The sequence below is a fragment of the Ciconia boyciana genome, chromosome 5 (assembly GCF_034638445.1).
Source record: "Ciconia boyciana chromosome 5, ASM3463844v1, whole genome shotgun sequence".
NCBI lineage: Eukaryota > Metazoa > Chordata > Aves > Ciconiiformes > Ciconiidae > Ciconia > Ciconia boyciana.
Window position 1 is genome coordinate 57,165,611 of NC_132938.1, and position 21,597 is coordinate 57,187,207.

Genomic DNA, 21,597 nt, shown 5'->3' on the forward strand with positions numbered 1-21,597 from the left:
CTAAATCTCTATACACACCTAGTTTCCCCCCTTCTGGAAGGAAGAAGTCAGTTTAATTCATTTATTAGAACACCAAAATAGAGGGAATGAAGAAAAAGCTGATAGCTGAAGGAAATCTCTTTCCACCATAGTGCAAAATTGAAAAAAACAAACCAAACTGAAAAAACCCCCAACCAACCAACCCCAAAACAAAAAACCCACCACACAAACACCAGCACTTTGCACTTATCACTGTCAGGAAATAAATTGCTCCTACATACCTATGGCCATGGTAGGAAAGGAGACAATGCAGTGCTGAACTCAGTAATGGTATTTAGAACCCCTGTGTATTTTGGGCTAGCAATATCTTTGAAAGCTTCCCAAAACACATTCCAGGTCAGAGATTGAGATAAATGTTTGCAATTTCTTAGTAGTTACAGTAGTTGGCAGAGTTTTCAGCTATTCAAGGTAAATAGATAGTTGGTTCTTTATTAAAAATCTCTGAAGTAGCTCCATCAGGTCAACAATCCTTGTGTGACTCTTCCAATCCCAGTAACTGCTGAATACCCAGGAACATGTCAATGTAACCATTTGCTTAGCAGTTCGGGTAACCTCAAATGGAATACTTAAGAGACCTAGCATCATTGAAAGCTTTATTCCTATAAAATAAGGATGATGCTTTTGATGCAGGTATCTTTCTGAGGTATGACTTTCTCATCTCATGAAGATGATTTCATTCTTAACAGAGTTGATCTCAGGTTCTGAGTGCCAAATTCCTATTTAGTTGGCAGTGGAGGGTGTGCGGGAAGAAAAGGGAGGAGGATCTATCATTTAGACTGCAAACATTTCCTGACAGAGAAAGATTCAGTTAGAAAGAAGAATTAAACAAAACACCGGTGACAGACTTGTACAACAATAAACTTCTGCACAAAGTAATTATTGCAGAAAGTTATAGATGACACAGACAAGAAGCATAATAATGATGGAAGTGGTGAGATTACTATAAAAGATAGTCTTTAGTCACTGAATGTTGTAATCAACATCCTTAGATCATAGCACAAGTGACCAGCAAAAATATTTGTAAATACTTAACACATTTAAGTTTATTATCAAAACAAACTTTCTTATACAAAACATACAAAAAAGTAGGTCTTACAATGCAGATAAGCAGGCTAGCAAAATAGTCTGTCTTGCAGCCCTTAACCTCCAGTTTATTTTCCATTCACTGGAGTGGCAGAAAAGTGTCAGGTCCATTGCTTACTATTAAAATATTCCAATACCCAACTTCAGACAGGAACTGGAAGTATATTGAAATATGATGCAAAATACAAAGTTACTCTTGGTACCATAATTGGCTGAGCTGCAGAAATATTTTAAGGAGTTTAAGAGGAACCCTTGATTGTGTGCCCTATAAACAGAAATTAGTAACTTCAGTCACAATGTCCAGATAGAGAGGTTAAAATTGTGGTGAAAATGCAGTTTCTGTGGACTTAGAGAAAGCATGGTATAAAAACCATATGCTGAGAAACAAGATGTATAGTTCTTTCCAACTCAACAACACCCTGAAGATACAAATATCAACCACTCAGAAGACGTCTGTTTTAGGAATGACAGAAAAGTTGAAGACTGAGAAGTTGCACAGTAGATTAATTTGTGATCCATTCCTCTTTCCAATTTTTTTCTTCAATACATTGGCTTTTCTTTCTTTACCATTCCAAAAAACCCCACCCAAGCAGAACATCATATCAGCAGGTTGTGGGCAACATGATTGCTTTTCCATCTTTGTTCTTGTATTCCAGCTTTTCCAGTTGTGGGAAGCAGCAGCTCCAAGACGGCAAGGGATTTGCGTGCCACCAGCGCTCTTCTCACAATTTGTGGAAGACACTGATGGCTTTTGACCTGAAGCAATTATCTTTTGTATATGCAGATTCTGGCTGTAGCCTCTGCAAAGGCAGTTTACAACGGAGCACCTTTATTGGGTGGTACAATCAGGGGCTTTATCTTTCTCTGAAGTTCCAAACCAGTACTTTAGATGTTCTTCTGTGGGCTCTATTCCTGCAGGTCGTGTATCTATACAGAAGACAAGAACATTAAAGTAACACTTAAACTTTCCCAGTTAGACAAGCAGTAGGAATACAGCAATTTGACTAGTGTTTTAAATGTCAATTATCAAAGCTTGTCTCTGAGGAGCTTTGTGTTGTGAGGAAGTCTGTACTATTACCATGTTGGCCATCACAAGAAACAGCAATGAGTCCTGTTATTTCTGGAAGTCTGCCATTAATACCTTGAAAACTGGTTAACTCTTGAACATGTCTGCTGGGGCCTTCTGAAAGTTTTTAAAGCAAGTCTAATGATGAGGGCAGTAGCATTAATATGCTAGCATAGATCACTAGGAGACTTCCCCAGAAGTCACCAGGCCAGATATAAGAAATCCTGAGTAGGGCTGAGGAACAGAAGTTATCAAAATGGCTATTACTGCAGCTGGAGCCAGGCAGACCAGCAGATTCAACATCAAAGACTAAAGTCTACTATCTTGAAGAAATTTAGAGAAAAGTTAACCAGCGGTTAACTTTGAATAGTTTTGCCAGAAGTCTGTGCTTAACCAATGTAAAGTTAAAAAGCAAAACATTTTAGAGCATCAGCTATCTAGTAATGATATTCTAATGCACTTTTTAAAGTCAGTCATCAACACTTCCACTGCAGCAAAAGAAAAAAGTTTGTATGATCTTCAGGGGTTGAAGGATTCATTTAAGTATCACAGTTCTCTAGAGTATATATAAGCTTCATGGCTCCAGCTGGTCAGCCCTTCAACAGTCAGCTGACTAACCATTCAGGAAAATTGTGTTATCATGCAAGTTTCAGGCCTGAATATAGAAAGTACAGAGCATTTACCCTCAACCCCTTATAATTTTCCCCTCCAAATCTTTACAGGACAATACCACTGCGTTATGTACCTGTTAGTGTTCCCAAGCTGGAATTATCAAAGAAATTTGTTGGACAAGTCAGTGGCAGAGGCTTTGATATGTCCTGAGTCACAGTTTCCTGAGAAACAGGTTCCTTGGAGGGTGAAGGCATTTGCTCTTTAAGGGAGTATGACACTGTCTTCCTTGGAGACTTTGGTACTGTCTCTCGAGTAGTTTCTCTTGAGGTTCGTTCTTTCCATTTGAGTGCTCTTTCTTTCCATTTTCTAAGTTCCTCTTTCAGTTGAAGCTCATTACTGAAAGGAAAAAAAAACAAACCACCCCACAACTCAGCATTTAATTAAAAAAAGTTTAAAGTAGTTTCTTTAAGTAAGGAAAAATTCCTGACAGACAGTTCCTATATTTTCAGATGACATACCACAGACATGGCAATGCAAGACCATATCTGTGTATCTTGCTTTCAGAGGCAATTTTTTTTTTTCTATTTAAGATAAAATTCCTTCCAACATACAATTTAAGTATATCTAGCATTTAAGAGATTCTTATGAAAGAAAGCAATTTAAAGTTCAAAAGCCATAAAGATATGGCATATATATGCAATAAATCACTAGCTTTAAGTAGAAGTTTATGATGTCAAAGAATCTAGAAAAACTAAAATTAAGAATAATTACTCACTTCTATAGGTCTCCCAGAAAGAAACACTAATAACATGCAGTTAAATAGAAACAAATGATTTGACATGTTGCTCAGCTTTATACTTACCTTAGTAGAAGGTCATTTTGTTTCTTCAGGTGCAAGTTCTCTTTCTGTAGCTTAGCTTGTTCAGATTTTAGAACAAGTATTTGTGTGCTCTGCACAATACCACTGCCACCACCACAAGTAAGGGGTATTTGGGATTGCTGAGGAGCTTCCTTTTCCAGCACCACTAGAAAACAGTTTTATACAGATGTGTGCATCATTTGGACAGTGCTTAAAACCAAGTCAATATATTTTTTAGCCTAGTCCTTCCTATGTATGGTCTTACATGTAAAACCTCACTAGGTTACAAGTGCCATTACAACAGCTTTTCTTTTTTATACACAAGCACACCTCCAGGTATTCACACTGCCAGGGAGATATTAGGAAACTGAAAAGATTCTTCATTGGGCCATTTAGAGTTAAAATAGTTATAATTATTACATACTTGAAACTATGATTAGAACTAGCTATTCATATGTGAACTCAGTCAAGGAAAAAATGGCAACATGAGTTACTACAACTGCAGCTCATCCCACCACAAATGCAAACATGACTGGAGAAATAGACACAAGAACTGCTGTGATTTTAATGCAGCGTACATGCGGCTAACATTTTACTTTCCATCTCATCCTCCAATGCACCCAATCCTCCTCATACCCTTTGAGGTAAAAGGCCTGCATCTCAATCGGGACTTTAACCATATAACCTTAAAACTGAATGTTTAACATGAAAGAGTCCCTTATATTTATCTTGAATTTACCAGTAACATCTTGCTCTTGCTGTGCTCTTCTAAGTTCTTCTTTTAGCTTTCTTAACTGTTGTTCTTGGTGTTCTGCAAGAGCTTTATAATTAGCAAGTCTATATGGGGGAGGAAGGGAGGAAGAAAAAAAATAGAAATCTTCAGTTTAGTAATTATTGCAGTTGCAGGAGAGCTAGTTTGATTTCCAAATGAGCTATCAAATACAAAACATACCCAAATTATACACGTAAAACTACATAAACCTGGTTGTCAGTTAGATTTTAGGTAAAGTGCAGAAAAGCAAAAGTTGGACTAGAATTATTCTCTGTGTATCCCTTCTCTCCAGTGAACTAGAAAGTGCTTTCAATTACTGCTTTCCCCTCACCTGCTTTTGTCAGAACAGTATTTCATTTATGGCTGAACATAAGTTGGTTGAGAAATTTTGGTGGGTGTATAGGGAAGGAGTTTTGTAATCAACCTGAGATGCATGTGGTTTTTACTTTCTCTGGAATCTAGCTACAATAAAAGCCTAGGACACCTAAAGCTGAATGCTCACCACTTATTCTGTGGAAAAAATAAACAGAGAAGTAGAAGCTAAGGACTAAGCAGTTGAGAATTGTAACAAGGTAGAATTTGAACTTACTTCATATCAAAAGAGTTGGATTGTTTCATTCTTTCCATATCATATTTTACCAATTGTGTTTTGAGATGATCAATTTCTTCTTTGTACAACTCAGCACCTTTATCTAATTTCGCCTGAAAATAAAATAAAAGATTTAGTCTGAAGAAAGGCTTGTTACTTAGCAATGAATTAAGGGTTGCTTACTTCGTATCTTTACTATAACCTGCTAGACTTCGCAGGACAAGACTGGCAGCCTGAAGGTATTTTGGAGTAAGAATGCCCACATCACCAACTAGCACTATAGTATTAGTTGCTATCCCACCTATGATGTATTAGATGTAGTCATATTTTAGCAAGTTTTGCTGACTCGTTTGCAGATATAAGTCCGGGAATTTTGAACTAATATGCAAATATATTACACAGAAAAAACAGCTCATGCTTCAGTTTCAAAATGTAAAGGTTTTTTTTAGAATGTTTCAGAAACTCATCATGTACAAGTGATAACTTAGCTTCTAATATCATAACGTGGGTTCTAAATTTTGTCTCTGAAGGCTGCATTGGTAAATGTGAAACTGCATGCTAAACAGGTGAGTGGAGTGTTTTGCTCTAGGAATGCCATACAGAACAATAAATTGACTTGAGAGCGCTATGTTTAACGTTTCACCTGCAGCTGTTCTCAAGCATGCTCAATTGCTCTCTGAGATCAGAGGAGAAGGAGAAGAGTAAAGTATTTTGCTCATACCTGAAGATTCTGATTCTCTGTTAAGGCAGTTCTGAGGCACTTCTCTGCCTCATCCAGTTTGGCTTGCAGTTGGGTGAGGTCACTTGTCGCTGTTTTTATTCTTATCTGTGCTTGTAACTGGTTTATCCTGTCATCTTTCTCTTTGACATTTTTTCCTACTTCATTTATTACATTTTCCAACTTCTGAATTTTTACTTCCATAGCCTATCGAGATTTATCAATCAGTTATGAGTAATTATGCCAAGAGATATAACAGTAACAGCACATGGTCATATTCTTAATAAAAACAAACAAAAAAACCAAACCACACACAAAAAATCCAACACTTCAGGCTCTATAGCAACTCTTGGTGTCTACCTCACTGTTTTGTGTTACCTTTTAGGATCCTGGAACACTCAAGTCTAAGAAAAAAAGTACTTTGAACAAGGGTAACTGTGACATAAAAAATAGGACAGAGAGAAAATGAGTCCTCAATTCCTAGGATTAAAGACAGAATTCTTCTCCAGCTTCCAGTTTGACATAGTGAATACCATATACTTAAAGAAAGCGTCAAGAGTATCATACTATTAAAATCAATACTTCAAAAATAAATGGGAACTTTTCATATGGATTTCTAAGCTGATATCTACTTGTGTACAGAAGACAGGCAATTAAAATAGTCACATTAGAGGCAAGAGCTCAAACTTCCACTTTGGGAATTAAAAAAGCTACAGAAGTAAAGTGCACTCTGGGCCAATGTATTGTGTGGCACAGATTTACAGTTGCCATCAATCTTGATTTTCTTTTCAGTTTGAAGTACTCTTATAAAACAAGCATCAAAGAAGTTTTCCTTAGAAACAAATGTTAGTACCTTTATATCTTGTTCTGCAGCCTTTAATTTGTCATGAAGCCTGTAGTTTTCTTCTTCTAATGCAAGACTAGCAGAGCCACCAGGGGCTAGTTGTTCTTTAAGAGTGTTTAGTTCCTGAAGCAACTGTTCACTTTTCTCTTTTCTCTGTTTCAATTCAACATCAGCATTTTTACAATAATTGGCACTTCTGGCATCCAGCTCTGAAGAAAGTTGAAGGAGTATCTGAAAATGAGTAGTGTCATACAACAAATTTTAAATAATTTTTGAATCAGCTAGAAATAAGGTAAATGAAGAAAGAGGAAGTATCCTGGCCTGTATTAATTTCACATTCTTGCTTCAGTGTCCCATTTGAAGATGCTTGCTATCAGAAATAGAATCACTAACACTCAAAAGACTTGTTTCATTTCCAAAAGAGGGGGAGGCAGGAAGGGGCACAAGAGAAGAAGATAACGCATTGCAAATTTACCAGTATTTCTGCATTAACTCAAACAAACACTAATGTTACATAAACAAAGGAACTATATTGGAAAGACTTCTTGAATGTCAGTAACAGAAATACAATTATTTGCAGAAGTTTTTTGCTAGAATGTATTCATTGACTAAAGTAAGTGAAAAGATTTGAGAGAAAACGTACAGATTGGACTATCCTAGAAACCCATGTGCTTAACATGCCAGATAAAGAAAAACTTCACGCTTGTCAGGACAATGTTGTACTAGATTTTTTTGTTTGTTTGGTAAAAGCTTTGATCCACATAATATGTCTGTCAGGGAATTCTTCCAAAAAGCCTGCCAACATTGGGAAATCCTGAAGAAGTCAAGACTGGCTATTGACTCTGTAGAACAAACTTTTTCAAGTAGGCTAAACTTAACAGGACAGAACTGAGTCACAACATTGGGGAAGGAGGGTGATGAGCTCTTCATACTTCAGAGCAATACTAGTAGAAGGAATAATATTATTAATATTATAATTTATTCATAATATAATAGATTATGAATATATCCTCAGCATTATGAATATACATTCATAATATATTATATTTGTAATATAATATATTATTATTATTATTTAATATTATTCCTTCTGAATATGAACAGCCCAGGAACTTCCAGAGTACACTTGTTATGAAGACTGTTCCTAACAACTACACAGAAGGTAGTGGATTCCTTCCCATGAACATTTCTCAAAAAACAGGTTAATACATTTAATCAGAAAGATGAAGTCTCATGAAATCCTGTTTGTGATGCACTTAACCCTGTAAAACACTTGGTCTTTTTTTCCAAAGGGGGCAAGAAGTAAGAAGGCGGCTGAAGCACCTCTAGAATAACTTGACTTTCTGAAACTAGAAATGGTGTAAGAATACAATTTACAATTAAGTTTTAAAAATGGCTAAAGTAGTTTTGATAAAGTTGACTTGAAGAGAGCAGACAATCTGGTGGGCATAAAGCCTGGAGGAAAGTGTATCAGGCTTCCAAGTTCTGCAAAGCTACATAACAACTTTGAACCTACAGTTTCCAGAATTCAGTCTAATAAAAATGCAAACAAGCCCCCCCATTTATCACCTAGGAAGTCTTTACAAAGCAAGTTTCCAAGTTTGGATGCATGAGAAAATAAGTCTTTAAAAATCTCCTAAGTATTCCTACACCTTACAGTTAAGTATGAACATAGTAAGTTATGATAGTAGCGAAAGATCTTTAAATGGCCTTTTTTTTGTGTTTTGTTTTCAGATTAGAGGCATTTACAGAGTGCTTACACAAAATACTTTTCTGATTAAAGAAGATTTAACTTTACCTTGACTTTAGGAGTCCAGAAATTAATGACTTGCAAAAGCCTTTCATTATCTTTCTTTAACTCTTCTTTAAGTTCCTCTGCATCACACTGAATTCCTGAACAAGCTTCCCAGAACTTTCTGGTTTCTTTTCTAGCACTTTCTTCCTGCTGTAACTCTGCCTCTATGCAGAGAAGTTCGCTTTCCATTTCTGATACATCTTTGAGAATGCTCTTTAAAAAAAAAAAAGGGAATTCAAGTTTAAATATTGCTTTGATAACTACATATCTAAATATACATTTTGCCCTCTTAGCTATCAATATTTGCAGGAAGTGTGTTTTAGCATCTAATTATCATATAAAGGGAATTTCACTGTACTTAAATTACACCCTACTGGGAAAATGAGAAGACAAATCTACATTACCGGGACAGGAAAGTAGGGGAAAGGGGAAAAAAAATATACACGTTAGTAAAAGTTTCTGTCATTGTTTTAAAAGTCATCTTGGTATCAAGTACTATGTATTTTACAGGGCAAATGAGTAAATAACATTCCCACTATTTTATAACCTAATAATTTCACTTTGAGACACTTTATAAAAACAGAATCGTCATATTATAGAATTAATAGCATTTAAAAACCCCCAAATTCTATCCCCCCCCCAAGTGAAATCTTAACAGATAAAAGCAATGCCATTAGATTAGCACCACCACTTTACCCCATGCCCTGAAATATGCAAGTCTTTCTGTCTGAAAATTGTTTCAGATACTACCTCTGCATCCAAGTGCAAACTCTGCAGCACTTCACAGATGTTTAACTCTTGAGAAGATATTTCATTCTGGTTCAAATAAATCTTCCTGAGATACTGAATCTGAGCTCGTAGCTGATCTTGTTTTCTCTTTTCCTCAAGCAATTCCATTTCATACTTGTTAACAGTAGTATGATACTCTCTTTTCTTTGAGCAAACACGACCAAATAGAAACTGTTGTAGAAGCACAGGATATATCAGTGAGTATGCTTTAAAATGGTACCCTGCATCCAGCTAAAATTCTGTATTTTATAATTCAATCTATTTACTCTCCTAGTCCATAGGTGTCCAGGACAACTAAAACATGACTAAGAAAATCAAGTTCACACCTGCTGTATAGCAATGGCATAAGACTTTTAGCTGGGTCAGCTTTTCTAAAGTATACTATTTTTTGTAGACTCCTAAAAAGGCCAAAAAGTCTAAAAGGCTCTGGACAGCCTTCCATGAATCTAGACCTTGAAAAGCAAAGTATTCTTTGTTGTATTCATTTTCTTAGAGTTGTGAAAGGTGCAGATGATCTACAAGAACATCATCACTGTACTGGTTTAAAGCTTTATTCTAGTACAGATCACTACTTAAATCTTAAACATCTTCAACCATAAAAGTTAAACATTTTCTAGCTAATGGATATTTATAGAGACGACTGACTCTTAAGATCATGTCTAGCATTTTTACGTACTGGATGTGAACCTTACCCTCTCCTCGGGCCTGCCCACCCCCACCCCCCAAAAAGCCCTTAACATTTCATGGTAAATAAAGAAACAAAAAACCCCCTTTATTGTTTACTGTACTCTACATATGATAACAGGAATTCTTTCCCAATTGCCCTTAACTTTTTTCCTGATAATTGGAATCAGTTTCCCCACTGAACTACAAATTGAGGAAGGTCTGCAAGGCTATAGAAGTTATCAAACTACTTGGGTGGTTTTGCAGAGTAAGCATGCATCTCCAAGGCATCTTGCATGTCTCTTTCCCCTACAATAAAATACGTATTTAGGGGTCCATAATTTGATTTATGGAGTACAAAAAGAAAATGTCTTTTCCCAATTAAAATGGACTAATATTAACGAAGTAATACTGTGCAAAGTAGCTGAACTGCAGTCAAAAACTACGGTTGATTAACTTAAATAGTTCCAGTTTGCCAGGATTGTAAAGCATTTACTCTCAATTTTCCAGAAGATATGGATTCACAAAAATCAAAGCTAGTCTATATAGAATCCTAGCTGTTAATATTGAGAGCTTATTTAAAAAAACCCAAACCAAAGCAATATAAAGCATCCACATATTCAGCATTTTAAGTTGGTACCTTCAGTTTGTTCAATAAACTCTGGAGATGACTGTTTATTTTCTCATTTTCACTTTGAAGTCTTTTGACTTGTTTACTCTGTTCCGATGAAAGCTGAGTCAGTATCACAGCTATCAGTGCTTTCTGACTACTCAGTTCATTCTTTAGATTAAGCGACACTGTAGAGAGACATTCATACCTCTTCCCCATATTTGGGAATTTATCAAGGAGCTCCTAAATGCAAGTGAAAAAAATTCATTCAGTCACAATAAGGAAAAGAGTGATTAACTATAAACAGAAGCTTAAAATAAACCATCAGATTCCAGGACTACAGTATGTATTTGGTTTTACAACAGAAAAGTTAATAGGGCTAAGACTTCAGTTTTGACTTGCCACAGGAATATGACAAAAGCACTAAGCCAGGCACAAAAGCAGAGAATGTCTTAGTTTTCCAGAAAATAATTTCACAAGCTCAAATTATTTTCATGATTTAGACTGCCTGGCCACATCAAGACCTATAGGTCAGGCCTGAAATGAAATTGTTGCCTGTTCACAAGTTTGCCAGCTGGGCTGCTCTCAGGATGGGCTCCCAAGTTGTTCTATTTGGTCCTTTGTTGAATGAAAGGGATCATTAAATTGTTCCTAGCACTCTGCCATAAAGATGGAGATGTGATCAAGCAGCGAGCAGGCTGAGAAATGCAATAGGCTTCAAGGCACTCCCAGTAAACTGCAACTCAAGTATCACATATGAAAGGTGATACATTTTAAAGCAAGTGTAAAACTTCCTAGGCATACCGCCTCCATCTTTGGTTCTTAGTTGAAAGAAGCAGGATTCACCAGGTTTTTTTAACTCTTCACCCCACAGTAAAAACATTGGAACTAACATATGCCCTGCATCCAACAGGAGCAAGTACAACATACTTGAGAAGACTGCACAAGAGGCAGAAAAGATCTTACCTATTACAAATGTCAGAAGGGGAGAGTGCCATTAAAAGGGATCAACTGATGTTTCCTTCCCTCATTATTAGCTCCCTACTGCTGATATATGATAGAAAGACAGTGTGAATGGAGAAAGCTACGCATCACTGATTGTTGCAATTTGGTCCTTTACCACTTCTGGTGTTAACTGAAGAACAACTCAGGGCTTTTCTATCACATATAGAATGATGCCCGAATCTGCTGCACAGACATACAGACTGCAGTACAATGGTACTCTTTAAAGTGTTTCATACATATTCATAAATCCTGGCTTATTTAGGCTTTCAGTAGGTTAGTAGTACTTCTCACATCTGTGAGAAAGTATACTCAGGATAGTTAATTAACAAAAGCTCTGAGGAATTACAGGAACTTCCCATTTTGAGGGGAGAAGCTATTTAATGAAAATTATTTGAAACCTTAATGAAATTTATTTGAAACCAATTTATTTTTGATGGGGAGTAATGGAAGGGAAGATTTGGGGGGGATTTTGCAAAAACAAAATGGTGAAGCGCTTCTGCATGACTAGTTATTTTCATTGGGGGGGCTGGACAGTAATGAAATCAAGTGAGATGTCTCAACTGAGAAGTTCAATTTAACCTTCTCAGAGCAAGATGCACAGTCACTGAACAGCAACAGCAAATTAACTGATCCCATGCTTTGCAGCATCTTAGCAAGATATGCAAACAGTTTTATACATTATACACAAAAGCAAGGTTTATGCTCCAGAACAAATGGTATTAAGGTTTTACATGCATCCTTAAAATAAGGAGAGAAGTAAGTTTACCTTAACTTTCAAGGTTTTTTCCTTCAGGCTGTCAACCATCTGCTCTGCATTATCCAGTGGGTTCACCTGAACAGACAGATCATTCAAGTTTCTCTGCTTCAGTTGGTCTAGAGCATGTTCCAGTTTTGCGTTTGTTTCAACACACTAAAATAAAAGCATACATATTTAAGTACCATTCAAGATGAGAAGTTATTTATAACTTAGGTATGCAACTTGCAACACCAACCATCTCAGAATTTTTTTGCAATTCTGTCTTGAGCTGGTCCCGCTCAGATCTGACATCCTGGAGGAGTTTTTGTAGCTCATCTTTTTCTTGATTAATTGATGAGATTTGTTCTTTAAGCTGGAAAGAGTGACTAGTCCTTTCAGCCAGTAACTGGTCTTTTTCACATGATACGCTACTTAGTGTCTCAGTTAACTGTTGAATCTGTAATAGTGGAGAAAAAAAAACCAAGAATTACGATTTGGTCCTGGTCTGTATACTCCCCCATGAGGTACTCAAATCAGCTGCGTCAAATACAAAGAACACAACTTCCAATAACTCTAAAATTCACACTAACAGCAAGAGAAGTTTAAAAGTAATTTCGGTGTTCTAATCACTCAGAAAAAGAAATTAAAAGGAAGAGGAATAGCATGACACCAAAAGAACTCTACTTTAGTCAACTTTAGTCTTCAGTAAAGCAAGAGGAAACAAACATAAAGGCAGTCAACATATGTCCACATCACAAGAAAAAGAAAAGAAATGGAAGATTAGCATAAGAGATGGGCAATGGAATTGTCTTTATATCTGCTCTAATGAATAGAACAGTAACACATTTGCTAATCTGAAGCAATCCTTAATTATACTCTTTGATCGACAAAGGAAGAGTTTGACAGGTGAAAAGTGAAGAAGTAAAAACTGCAAAAAGACTGAGTTGGCAAGAGCTAAGTGCAAGACTTTCTGAATAACAGATACAGTTTGAAAGTGTGCAAAGCACCAAAGATTCCAAACCCACTTCGGTTCATACTGTCTACACAGTGCATTTTAAAGGCTGAATAAATACACGTACAATTACTGATCATTACATAAAGCCTGCACACATTGGATAAATTGGTGTCCATTCTAATGGAGTGACCAGCCCAACTGGTTATGAGGCTGAGACAAGTTGAGGATGCTACTTCTAAACATCACTAAAGAAACTTGCACAAAATCCTTCTCCCATGTTCATGCTTGTTTAGCATCCATAAAAGTGATGTGCTGAGAATTAAAAATTAAATATGATCTCTCTTGAGCAAAAGTTTACCACATCAGTGATAAAACATCAGAAAACAGAGTAGCTACTAAAACCAAAACTCCTTACCTTGTTTGTTAGGCTGTCCTCCAAAATCTCTGACCGCCTCTGAACCTTTAACAAGTGTTCTTCCCTTTCTTCAGCTTTGATCTTCTCATTGCTGAGGAGTTCTTGTTGCCACTTCAATTCTTTTTCAGTTTCAAGAATCTGGAGTAAAGGTAGAGCAACAAATATAAAATTAAGTTCTGAGATGGCATGTGAACCTACCCTTTCACACACCAGGCCATTCAGTATTTCATAGGAGTCAAAATACTTGGCACAAAAAAACCTGCTTTAGTTTAAGTACAAGAAATTTCAAGTTTTGTCTTTGAAAGTTTCTCCTTTCACTAAGCAAAGCCTACCAACTAGCACACTGATAAATCCTTAGTAATATAAAAAATTAGACAAAGTATACTACAAACATGTTTAGACATATTTTCTGCAATCCCTGTTTACATAGATGAGTAACACAACGCCGAGATGTAATTTGAGTAGGGTTCACATCAAGAACTACCTCGAAATTATTACTTAACCCAATTTTATGAGTTGGACTGTTGTCAGCGTGCTGTTAAATTATCTTTAGTAATTTATTATAGAACTAGCATTCCTCTCACTAAACCTCTGAATTTCCAGTGAAGTTGAAGTTTTACAGCAAGACAATTGATACTCAAAAACAGGTGAATTGGAAGATATTGGCAGCAAGAGCAAGAATATCCTTCTCCCACCATAGATTTGAATTAACTACAGATATTTGAAGTGATTAGTCAATATCTGAACAAGGACTGCTGCTCAGTGGATACCACCTAATTCACTTGTCTTCACTGTTGTGAAGATAAGCCTCATCCAGAAGGGAAATAAGTGTCAGAATTTGTCAGCTTTAGTCTTAAAATTTTGGAGCATAACTACAAAACATACCATTTCATCAAATTCATTTACAAAATGCCTGTTAAGTGTTTTGGTAATGAAGCCCATGTATTTTCTGGTTCCTCATTTATTCCTAAATACAGCAACCTCAGATAACATTTTCGAAAGAATTTACATACATCTTTAAATACCATTCCACGAGACAGAAGTTAAAGCATGCCAATATTCTTCAGTCTGGGTATATAATATTAATACTTGCAAGGTATTTTTCAAGACAGCTTTAAGAATTAACCGTCTTCCTCTACCAAGTGTTTATAGTTATTATACTTTAATCAAAGATAAAGCACCTTATCAACACTCTCCTGTAGGTTAATCTCCAGTTTGTTCTTCTCTGCTTGAATACCTTCCAGCATTTCCTGGAGCTGATCTCTCTCCTGTGCTAACAAATCACACTGTTTCTCCAGCTGTTGAAGTTTAGGGCTTTCACTCTCAGTCTTTTCTTTCAGTTCTCCCAGCAGCTGGTGCCTTTCCTTAGTTACCAAACTTAAGTCCTCGGTCAACTTGACTACCTATTAAATTTTTTTTTAAAAGAGTATAAAATCAACACATAACTATTAGCAAAAATTCCTCTTCTGTTGCTAAATTGTATTACCATGATGTCATCTATTGGACCAATAAAAGGGTACAAATTATCATGAGTAAATACCTGTTATTCTAATGAGGGGACATCCTCTAAATTATTTCTAAGAGTTTCTTATTACTGTACTTGCCTTTTCTTTCAGTTTGTTTATTTCTTCATTTAGTTTTTCTTCAGTGTTTCGCAATTTCTCTTCTCCATTTGCTAGCATGTTCTTCTGGATATCAGCTTGCTCTTTCTGATGCCTTAGTTCTTCCTGTAGATTTTCCATTTCTTTTTGTGTTTCTGTCAGAACTTTTAAGGACTGCAGAACAAGGTATTACATGGATGTTCACTCAGTATGACTAAGTTTTGCTTATCAGGAATTAAAAACAATAAGTCAAAGCATTTGAATTTCTAGGAGAGAACTATCAGAATAATCAGCCTTTTACTTTAGAAAAAAACCCCTCAGTTGTCATTCTCCCATGCCTAGTTTAAGAACCCCAAAGGAAGACAGCCTTTAGAAATAATCTTTATCAGTTTTAAAAAAAAAAAGTAGGCAGAAATAAAGAGGAAAAGGAAAAATGTGGGGGGAACAGATTACGTAGATGACTATTTAAAAAAAAAAAAAACAGAGAGAACCAAAAAACACCCCACCATGAAAGATACCCTTATTCTTATGGCAACTGCCACCAGCTACATGAACAATTTGTCCAATTGTTTAGTAGCAAGATGTAAATCTATAATTAAAGATTTTATAATCCTAGTTTGCTTATCTTAGTTTTTAAATCAGTTGGTCTATATACACTTAAAAGAAATCAGTGGTTCTACCTGAGTTTTGCCAAAATCCATATGAAAGCTTTTACATTTCTTAGAATAATTTGCAGAGCTTCTCTTAGGAAAAGAATTATTTACCAGCCTTCCTTTTAACTTCAGAAATTATCCACTTGATTTTTGTTTACTACATATCAGAACAAATTTGTCTGAAACAGTGTGTCAACATAAGCATACTTTTCATGCAAATACTTGGAATATTGAAGTCACTAATCTGCCAGGAAATAAGACATCAGGAAGGCGAAATAAGATAGCTAACCAGTTTCTTTTCTGGGTTTAGCTTTCTCTTCATCAATCCAGAATGAACTGAAGTAGTAGGAGAATTAAGCCCTTAGATATCGGTAAACCTGGATTACCTCTACTGTTCAGTGCTAAATGCAAAGGCACTGTAGAGGAAAGATATAACAGAAACTTGCAGAGTGTTTGTCCAGCAGGTGGCAGACAGCTGTGCCTAAACCCAGAGCAGCACAGTGACCAAAGGGACAGAACGGAGGTAGGGGGAAGAATAAGAGACAGATTCCAAAATCCAGACTAGGTTAGTAAATTAAATTTTTAGTTTACTGCTGCTATGAACAAGTGAAGGGAGAGGAAGAGATACTGAATAGCAGGAGGCTTCATGACCAAAATAATTCAGAGTGGTACAACTAGCCTTTAAAAGAATTATTTAAGAGATTTTATACATACTCTCTCCTTGCTTTCCTGACATTCAGCCTCTAACTGATCTCTTTCTGCTTTACAAGTCTCCACCATTTGCTGTAGCTCATCTTTCTCCTGATTAAGTAAAGTGATTTTCTCAAGCTGCTGACAGATATGCTCATTCATTGTTCTTTCAATTTGTTCTTTTTCTGCCAGTAGCTTGTCATATTCAGAAGAGACATGAGTCAGGTTTTCAGTTACTTCAGTGAGCTGAAAGAACAAATAAGAACCAGTATTGATATTTCGAGTAATCTCTAGCATGGGTAGAAGTAATTTGACAGTTAGTTTGGAGGGAAAAAAAAAGTAACATTTTAATTGATTAAGTTTTCTTGTCCCAGTAATCAGGTTCTGATTTAAGAAGTGTTATAGGATAATATTTCACAAGCACTACCTGTACTTTACTGCTACAGTAAGCGAAGAAAGATGTAACAATTTTGCTTAAAAGTCAACCAAATTTCAGTGCTTCTGTCTCACTGGTAGACAAAAGTGAATGTGTAAAAATCTACAGTCCATTATAATTCCATAAAAGTGACTCCATTGCTGTATCCACAGCAGATATGCTCGATTCTAACAAGCATTAGTGTCTAAAAGCCAAAATAGCTTCAGACATGAAAATAATAAGTAGATAAGAAATTTTTAATATTGCAGCAAGTTAAAAAAATTAGCTAAACTGCCTTTTAGTTGCTCAAGTATCTTCAGAGTTACATAGCTAGAAGATATATTATTAGAATGTAAGCAGCTTTTAAGACTTGGAAAAATGCACTGAGGTCAAAGAGCAGTATTGATTCCAAATAATATTCCATCATTCAGCATTAAGGCACATTTACTTTTAAGTAAAGGTCGTAGCTTGCAGGTCAAATTGCATTTGATCATCTTTTCACTGCCTCTGTTTCTATGGAATTCTTTTGAGAAGCAGTACAGTGAAAAAAGGGAAAAACTTTTAATTAGGTTTTGTTATTACATTTTCTGAACCCTTACACACTGAGGTCTGCAGAGGACGTGGGTTGCCAATGCTGATAGAATTTTTAGTTTACTTGACAAAACTGCATCTGACCTTCTGCTGCAGTTCATCAGTTGTTTTCTTCAATGTCTCTTGTGCTTTCAAGAGTTGATTTTCTTTCTCTGAAATACTTCCTTTCAGCTCCACAATAGTCTCCTGATGTTGTCCGAGAGAGTTATGAGCACATCTCAACTCTTCCTGCATTTCTGAATTCTTTGGACACAACACAGAGTACATTAAAGCCCAAACAACACTTCAAAAATTTGAGACAGAAGTTTACTAAAGCTATTATCTTAAAGGAATAGGACTATTTATCTTACCGTGCTAATTGTTTTCTGTATAGTTTCTCTTAGCTGGTCTCTCTCATTTTGGAGATTCTCCAGTTGCATTTTAAGATTATCATCTCCTCTTTCTGTTAGAGTGCTCACTTCCTGACAGTCATGCAATTTTAGAATAAAATCTGTTCTCCCTGTTTTTTCAGATTCACTTTGACATTCATTGGCCTTTACTTCCTCCATTTCATGCAGTTTCCGTTGTGCCTGGCTCAGCTCTTCTCTCAGAAGAAATAATTCTTGCTCAATAGATTTTTCTTGAATCTGTAGTATCTATTTTATACAGAGATAAAAGTCAACACACTTGGGGAAGTAGCTGTAACAGAAACATATCTGACCTTTGACAGGTTGATGATGTAAAAAACAAAAGCAACGTTTTAGAGAGATTTGTATTTTTTCAGAATAATAAGATTTGACTGAACTCAATACACAACTCAAGTTTCTTGAAATAAGAGACATGTAAAAGTAAAATTTGAAGTGAGGACTTTTGAAACAAATTACCAGAAGTAGAATTTCATGGCCATAGTTTAAGCCTGAGGGGGGAGAAGAAACCAAAAGCCAACCCAAACAAAAAAACGCCCAACAACTCCCCTCTCCCCACCCCCCAAACTACAGAGACCTTATCCATATTTCTAGTCTCAACAGTAGATAACGGCATCAAGACAATTATTTCCTTGAAAGTTGTCCACACCCCCCATAAATATTAAAATATATATACATAAGTTTTTTGAAGTGTGTATATATATACACACACATGTATATATACATATAACACACATGTGCAATCAGCATGTCCAATTACAGAAAATGTTGGCTGCAATGTCCCTTTCACTGCCAGGAAAAAGTCAGTTCTATCCATGCTTTGAACAAGCAGAAACACCCTTCCCAGATGAGCAATTTTTAGCTTCAACTACTTAATTATAGAACCACACCTCTGTGCCGATCAACTCAGAACATCACCACCCTGTATCAAGTTAAAATTCTATTAACAGAAAAATGTTTGTCATATTCTACTACTAGTTGTCCATATACAACAACATGGGTGGAATATATTTCAAGTAAACAATAATAATCCTGGTGCTTAACAGTCTGCAGTCAAGTAGCAGGACCCTTTTCTCCTGTTTATTTTGCAAATTATTTCCACTCAAGTAGAAGTTTAAATAAGCATGCTTTCCATTACAGCCTTAGCATAATTACCAAAGTTCCTTCCCCATACTCTTCTTTTTTCAAATGTAAACTGTCCAGCTTATCCTGCAATGAATTGTTCTCTTGTGTAAGCAAAAAGATTTGTTCCTTTAGCACTTGAAGCTGATCACTTTCTCTACAATTATTGTTTTCTGATTTTTCCTCAGCAAGCTGGTCTCTCTCTGATGTGATGATTTTTATTTCTTCCGTCATTTGTGATATCTACAAAAAATGTGCAAAGATAGTATTTCCATCAATTCAAAACCAAAATTAAATGCAAAAGTTTTGTTTGATTCACTCTGCTACAGTATTTTTAATATCAAACCACTGTAACCAAACTAGAAAAACTCCAGAACTGAGTCTTTGGCTTTTGTCACCCGTTTTGTTTTAAATCCTAACCTTTTAGCAGTCTTTTCGGCAATATTGGCCAGATTTTTGTCTAGAAGAAAGTCTGAGAGAAAGAAGACAAATAAGAAACACCTGTTGAATAATTTTTATGCATCTGTTCCAAAGCATGCAAATGCTGAATTGACAACCATTGACTTACTGGGTCTGGCAGCCGATTGGATTTTTCTTGAGGTCTATCTCACATGCTACAGCTTCTCCCTCCAGAGAAACTGTGGCACTGAAGCAACTGTGTAACATACAATATTCTCAGCACCCTTTGTCAGTTGTTGAACCAACAGGCACAAAAAACAGTGGATCAGCCTTCTGCTGTATGTTGGGAACTGAGCTGCCATTTACAACCATGTATTAAACTTCTCATTGGGACTGAGCGTTATAAACCATTAGCCTCATTCCTAACCCTGAGTAACCCTTATCTCTTCTTCCATTTGCCATCTAATGCCACCACTCAAATTGACAACCAGGGGGCACAGTAGTTAAGCAGACATTTATTAGAGTGTACATTACAGCTTGAAGCTCTACAGAAATAGATCAGCAACTGGTAAAGACTTGGATCAGGCAGTACTACTTTCTTGCCCACTTTCTAGCAAAAGGCCTAGAAATTTTCTAAGGACAAATGGAAGAGACTATAAGCAGACTAACTAGGCTTGTTTTCACAGTGTTGGAAAACACATTAAAAGCATTTTTATTTTGAATTATTACATAACAATTTACCTGTATTTCAAGTTCTTTAATGGTTTTCCCTAGTGCCTCTTCAACACTCAGAATCTGAGATTCTTTTTCAGAAATATTTTTTTCCAACTTCTTGACAGTGTCCTGGGATTGCTTGAGAGAACTCTGTGCATTTCTCAGTTCTTCATGTGCCAAAATGTTCTTTAGAATAAAAGAAAGAAAATCCATGAAAGAAGATTAAAGTATTTTGCAACATTAGTAAGCACTCCATGATTCAAAAAACAAAAAAACCCCACACCACACAAAAACCCACTTCCCTATATATTTCAATGTAGTTTATAAGTGTTCTTACACTCTTTCCCTTAATATGTATGGTCCTTTTCTATAAAGGCAGAATTCCTACCATTGAAACAGTGTCCTTTATATCCTCTTTGAGTTGGTCTGTCTCAGCTTGGAGAGACTCCTCTTTTTGCTTCAGGTAATCTCTTTCCTGGGTTAGAGTTTTTATTTCTTCCTGACATTCAGTAAGCTGCTGAAGAACTGCCTGGACCTCCAAATCCTTGGCCTCCAGTCTCAACTCCATAATCTTTTCTTGCTCTTTTAATTGCTCCATTTCATTTAACTTCTGCTGAGTCTGAATAAAATCTTCTCTTACCTCAAGAAGTTGTTTGTGCTCTGGTGTCTTTTCTTCCAGTTCTTTCATTTTACTAGAGAGCTTTAGGTTGTAAAGGAAAAGGCCAGACACTCATTGTAATGCAAAACTGCATAACGTATACATGTTCTCACAGAATCTTATATCAGCTTCGAAAGGGTGAGAGATGCTAGCTTTCAACAAGAGAAAGTGAAATGATGAATTTCCTATTAAGTCACTGCTTATATTCTTGCCCACATTAAATAAGCATTTGTTTATGGAACCTTCTTGTGTTTCCTGCTTAGCAGCAAAAGTCTTACTAAAACATAACACCACACATGAAACTGTAGCATAGCTTAGGAATTATTAAATTAGGAGTTATCAAATCCATAGCTACAATATGACAGCCATATTGGGGCCAAAAGCCTTGTCAAAAAATATGCCTCTTCAGTTCCCTTTTCTTAAAGGTCTTTTTCCTTTCTAATTGCCAATTTATGCGGTGATTCTCTTTGGTTTGAAAGATCTTCTGTCCTAAACAGACTCCAGTTCCCGATGAGGAAACTTTGTTTCTACGACTTTAGATAGAGTAGGTCATAGCAGCATATTAAAAAAAAAAAAGCATAATAAAGATATAACTTAAGAATAGGAAAAGAAGAATTAAAAGGTCAAGTACAGAAGGACAACATAACCTGGAGCAACATATACATTTCTTTGCCTTTGAAAAGAGAGACTGTTGAGCTGCATAATCCTGTAACCTTATACACCTGGCACAGAATAAATAATATCCACTCATGCTAGAGGAATTTCAATGATAGTGTTATTTATATCTTTAAGACTACTTC

At 36.0% G+C, this 21,597-nt stretch overlaps 1 protein-coding gene across 4 annotated transcripts in view; it reads right to left on the reverse strand.

Moving 5' to 3' along the window:
* Positions 1 to 1,051: 1,051 nt before the first annotated feature.
* Positions 1,052 to 21,597, reverse strand: part of CENPE (centromere protein E) — a 38,752-nt gene continuing 18,206 nt past the window's right edge. For 2 of the 4 annotated variants that reach the window (XM_072861896.1, XM_072861894.1), the window contains 21 exons: positions 20,528 to 20,839; positions 20,167 to 20,325; positions 19,060 to 19,269; positions 17,851 to 18,135; positions 17,585 to 17,743; positions 16,519 to 16,740; positions 15,155 to 15,325; positions 14,732 to 14,953; positions 13,551 to 13,688; positions 12,437 to 12,637; positions 12,211 to 12,354; positions 10,470 to 10,682; positions 9,128 to 9,337; positions 8,381 to 8,590; positions 6,592 to 6,813; positions 5,742 to 5,945; positions 5,021 to 5,133; positions 4,399 to 4,496; positions 3,663 to 3,825; positions 2,934 to 3,196; positions 1,052 to 2,049 (listed from right to left, as the gene is read on the reverse strand). In XM_072861896.1, the coding sequence (XP_072717997.1) occupies positions 1,952 to 2,049; positions 2,934 to 3,196; positions 3,663 to 3,825; positions 4,399 to 4,496; positions 5,021 to 5,133; positions 5,742 to 5,945; positions 6,592 to 6,813; positions 8,381 to 8,590; positions 9,128 to 9,337; positions 10,470 to 10,682; positions 12,211 to 12,354; positions 12,437 to 12,637; positions 13,551 to 13,688; positions 14,732 to 14,953; positions 15,155 to 15,325; positions 16,519 to 16,740; positions 17,585 to 17,743; positions 17,851 to 18,135; positions 19,060 to 19,269; positions 20,167 to 20,325; positions 20,528 to 20,839 (4,017 nt within the window). In that variant the 3' untranslated portion in view covers positions 1,052 to 1,951. Of the gene's footprint in view, positions 2,050 to 2,933; positions 3,197 to 3,662; positions 3,826 to 4,398; positions 4,497 to 5,020; positions 5,134 to 5,741; positions 5,946 to 6,591; positions 6,814 to 8,380; positions 8,591 to 9,127; positions 9,338 to 10,469; positions 10,683 to 12,210; positions 12,355 to 12,436; positions 12,638 to 13,550; positions 13,689 to 14,731; positions 14,954 to 15,150; positions 15,326 to 16,518; positions 16,741 to 17,584; positions 17,744 to 17,850; positions 18,136 to 19,059; positions 19,270 to 20,166; positions 20,326 to 20,527; positions 20,840 to 21,597 lie in introns of all 4 variants that reach the window. The other 2 variants (XM_072861895.1, XM_072861897.1) reach the window with 2 other exon arrangements.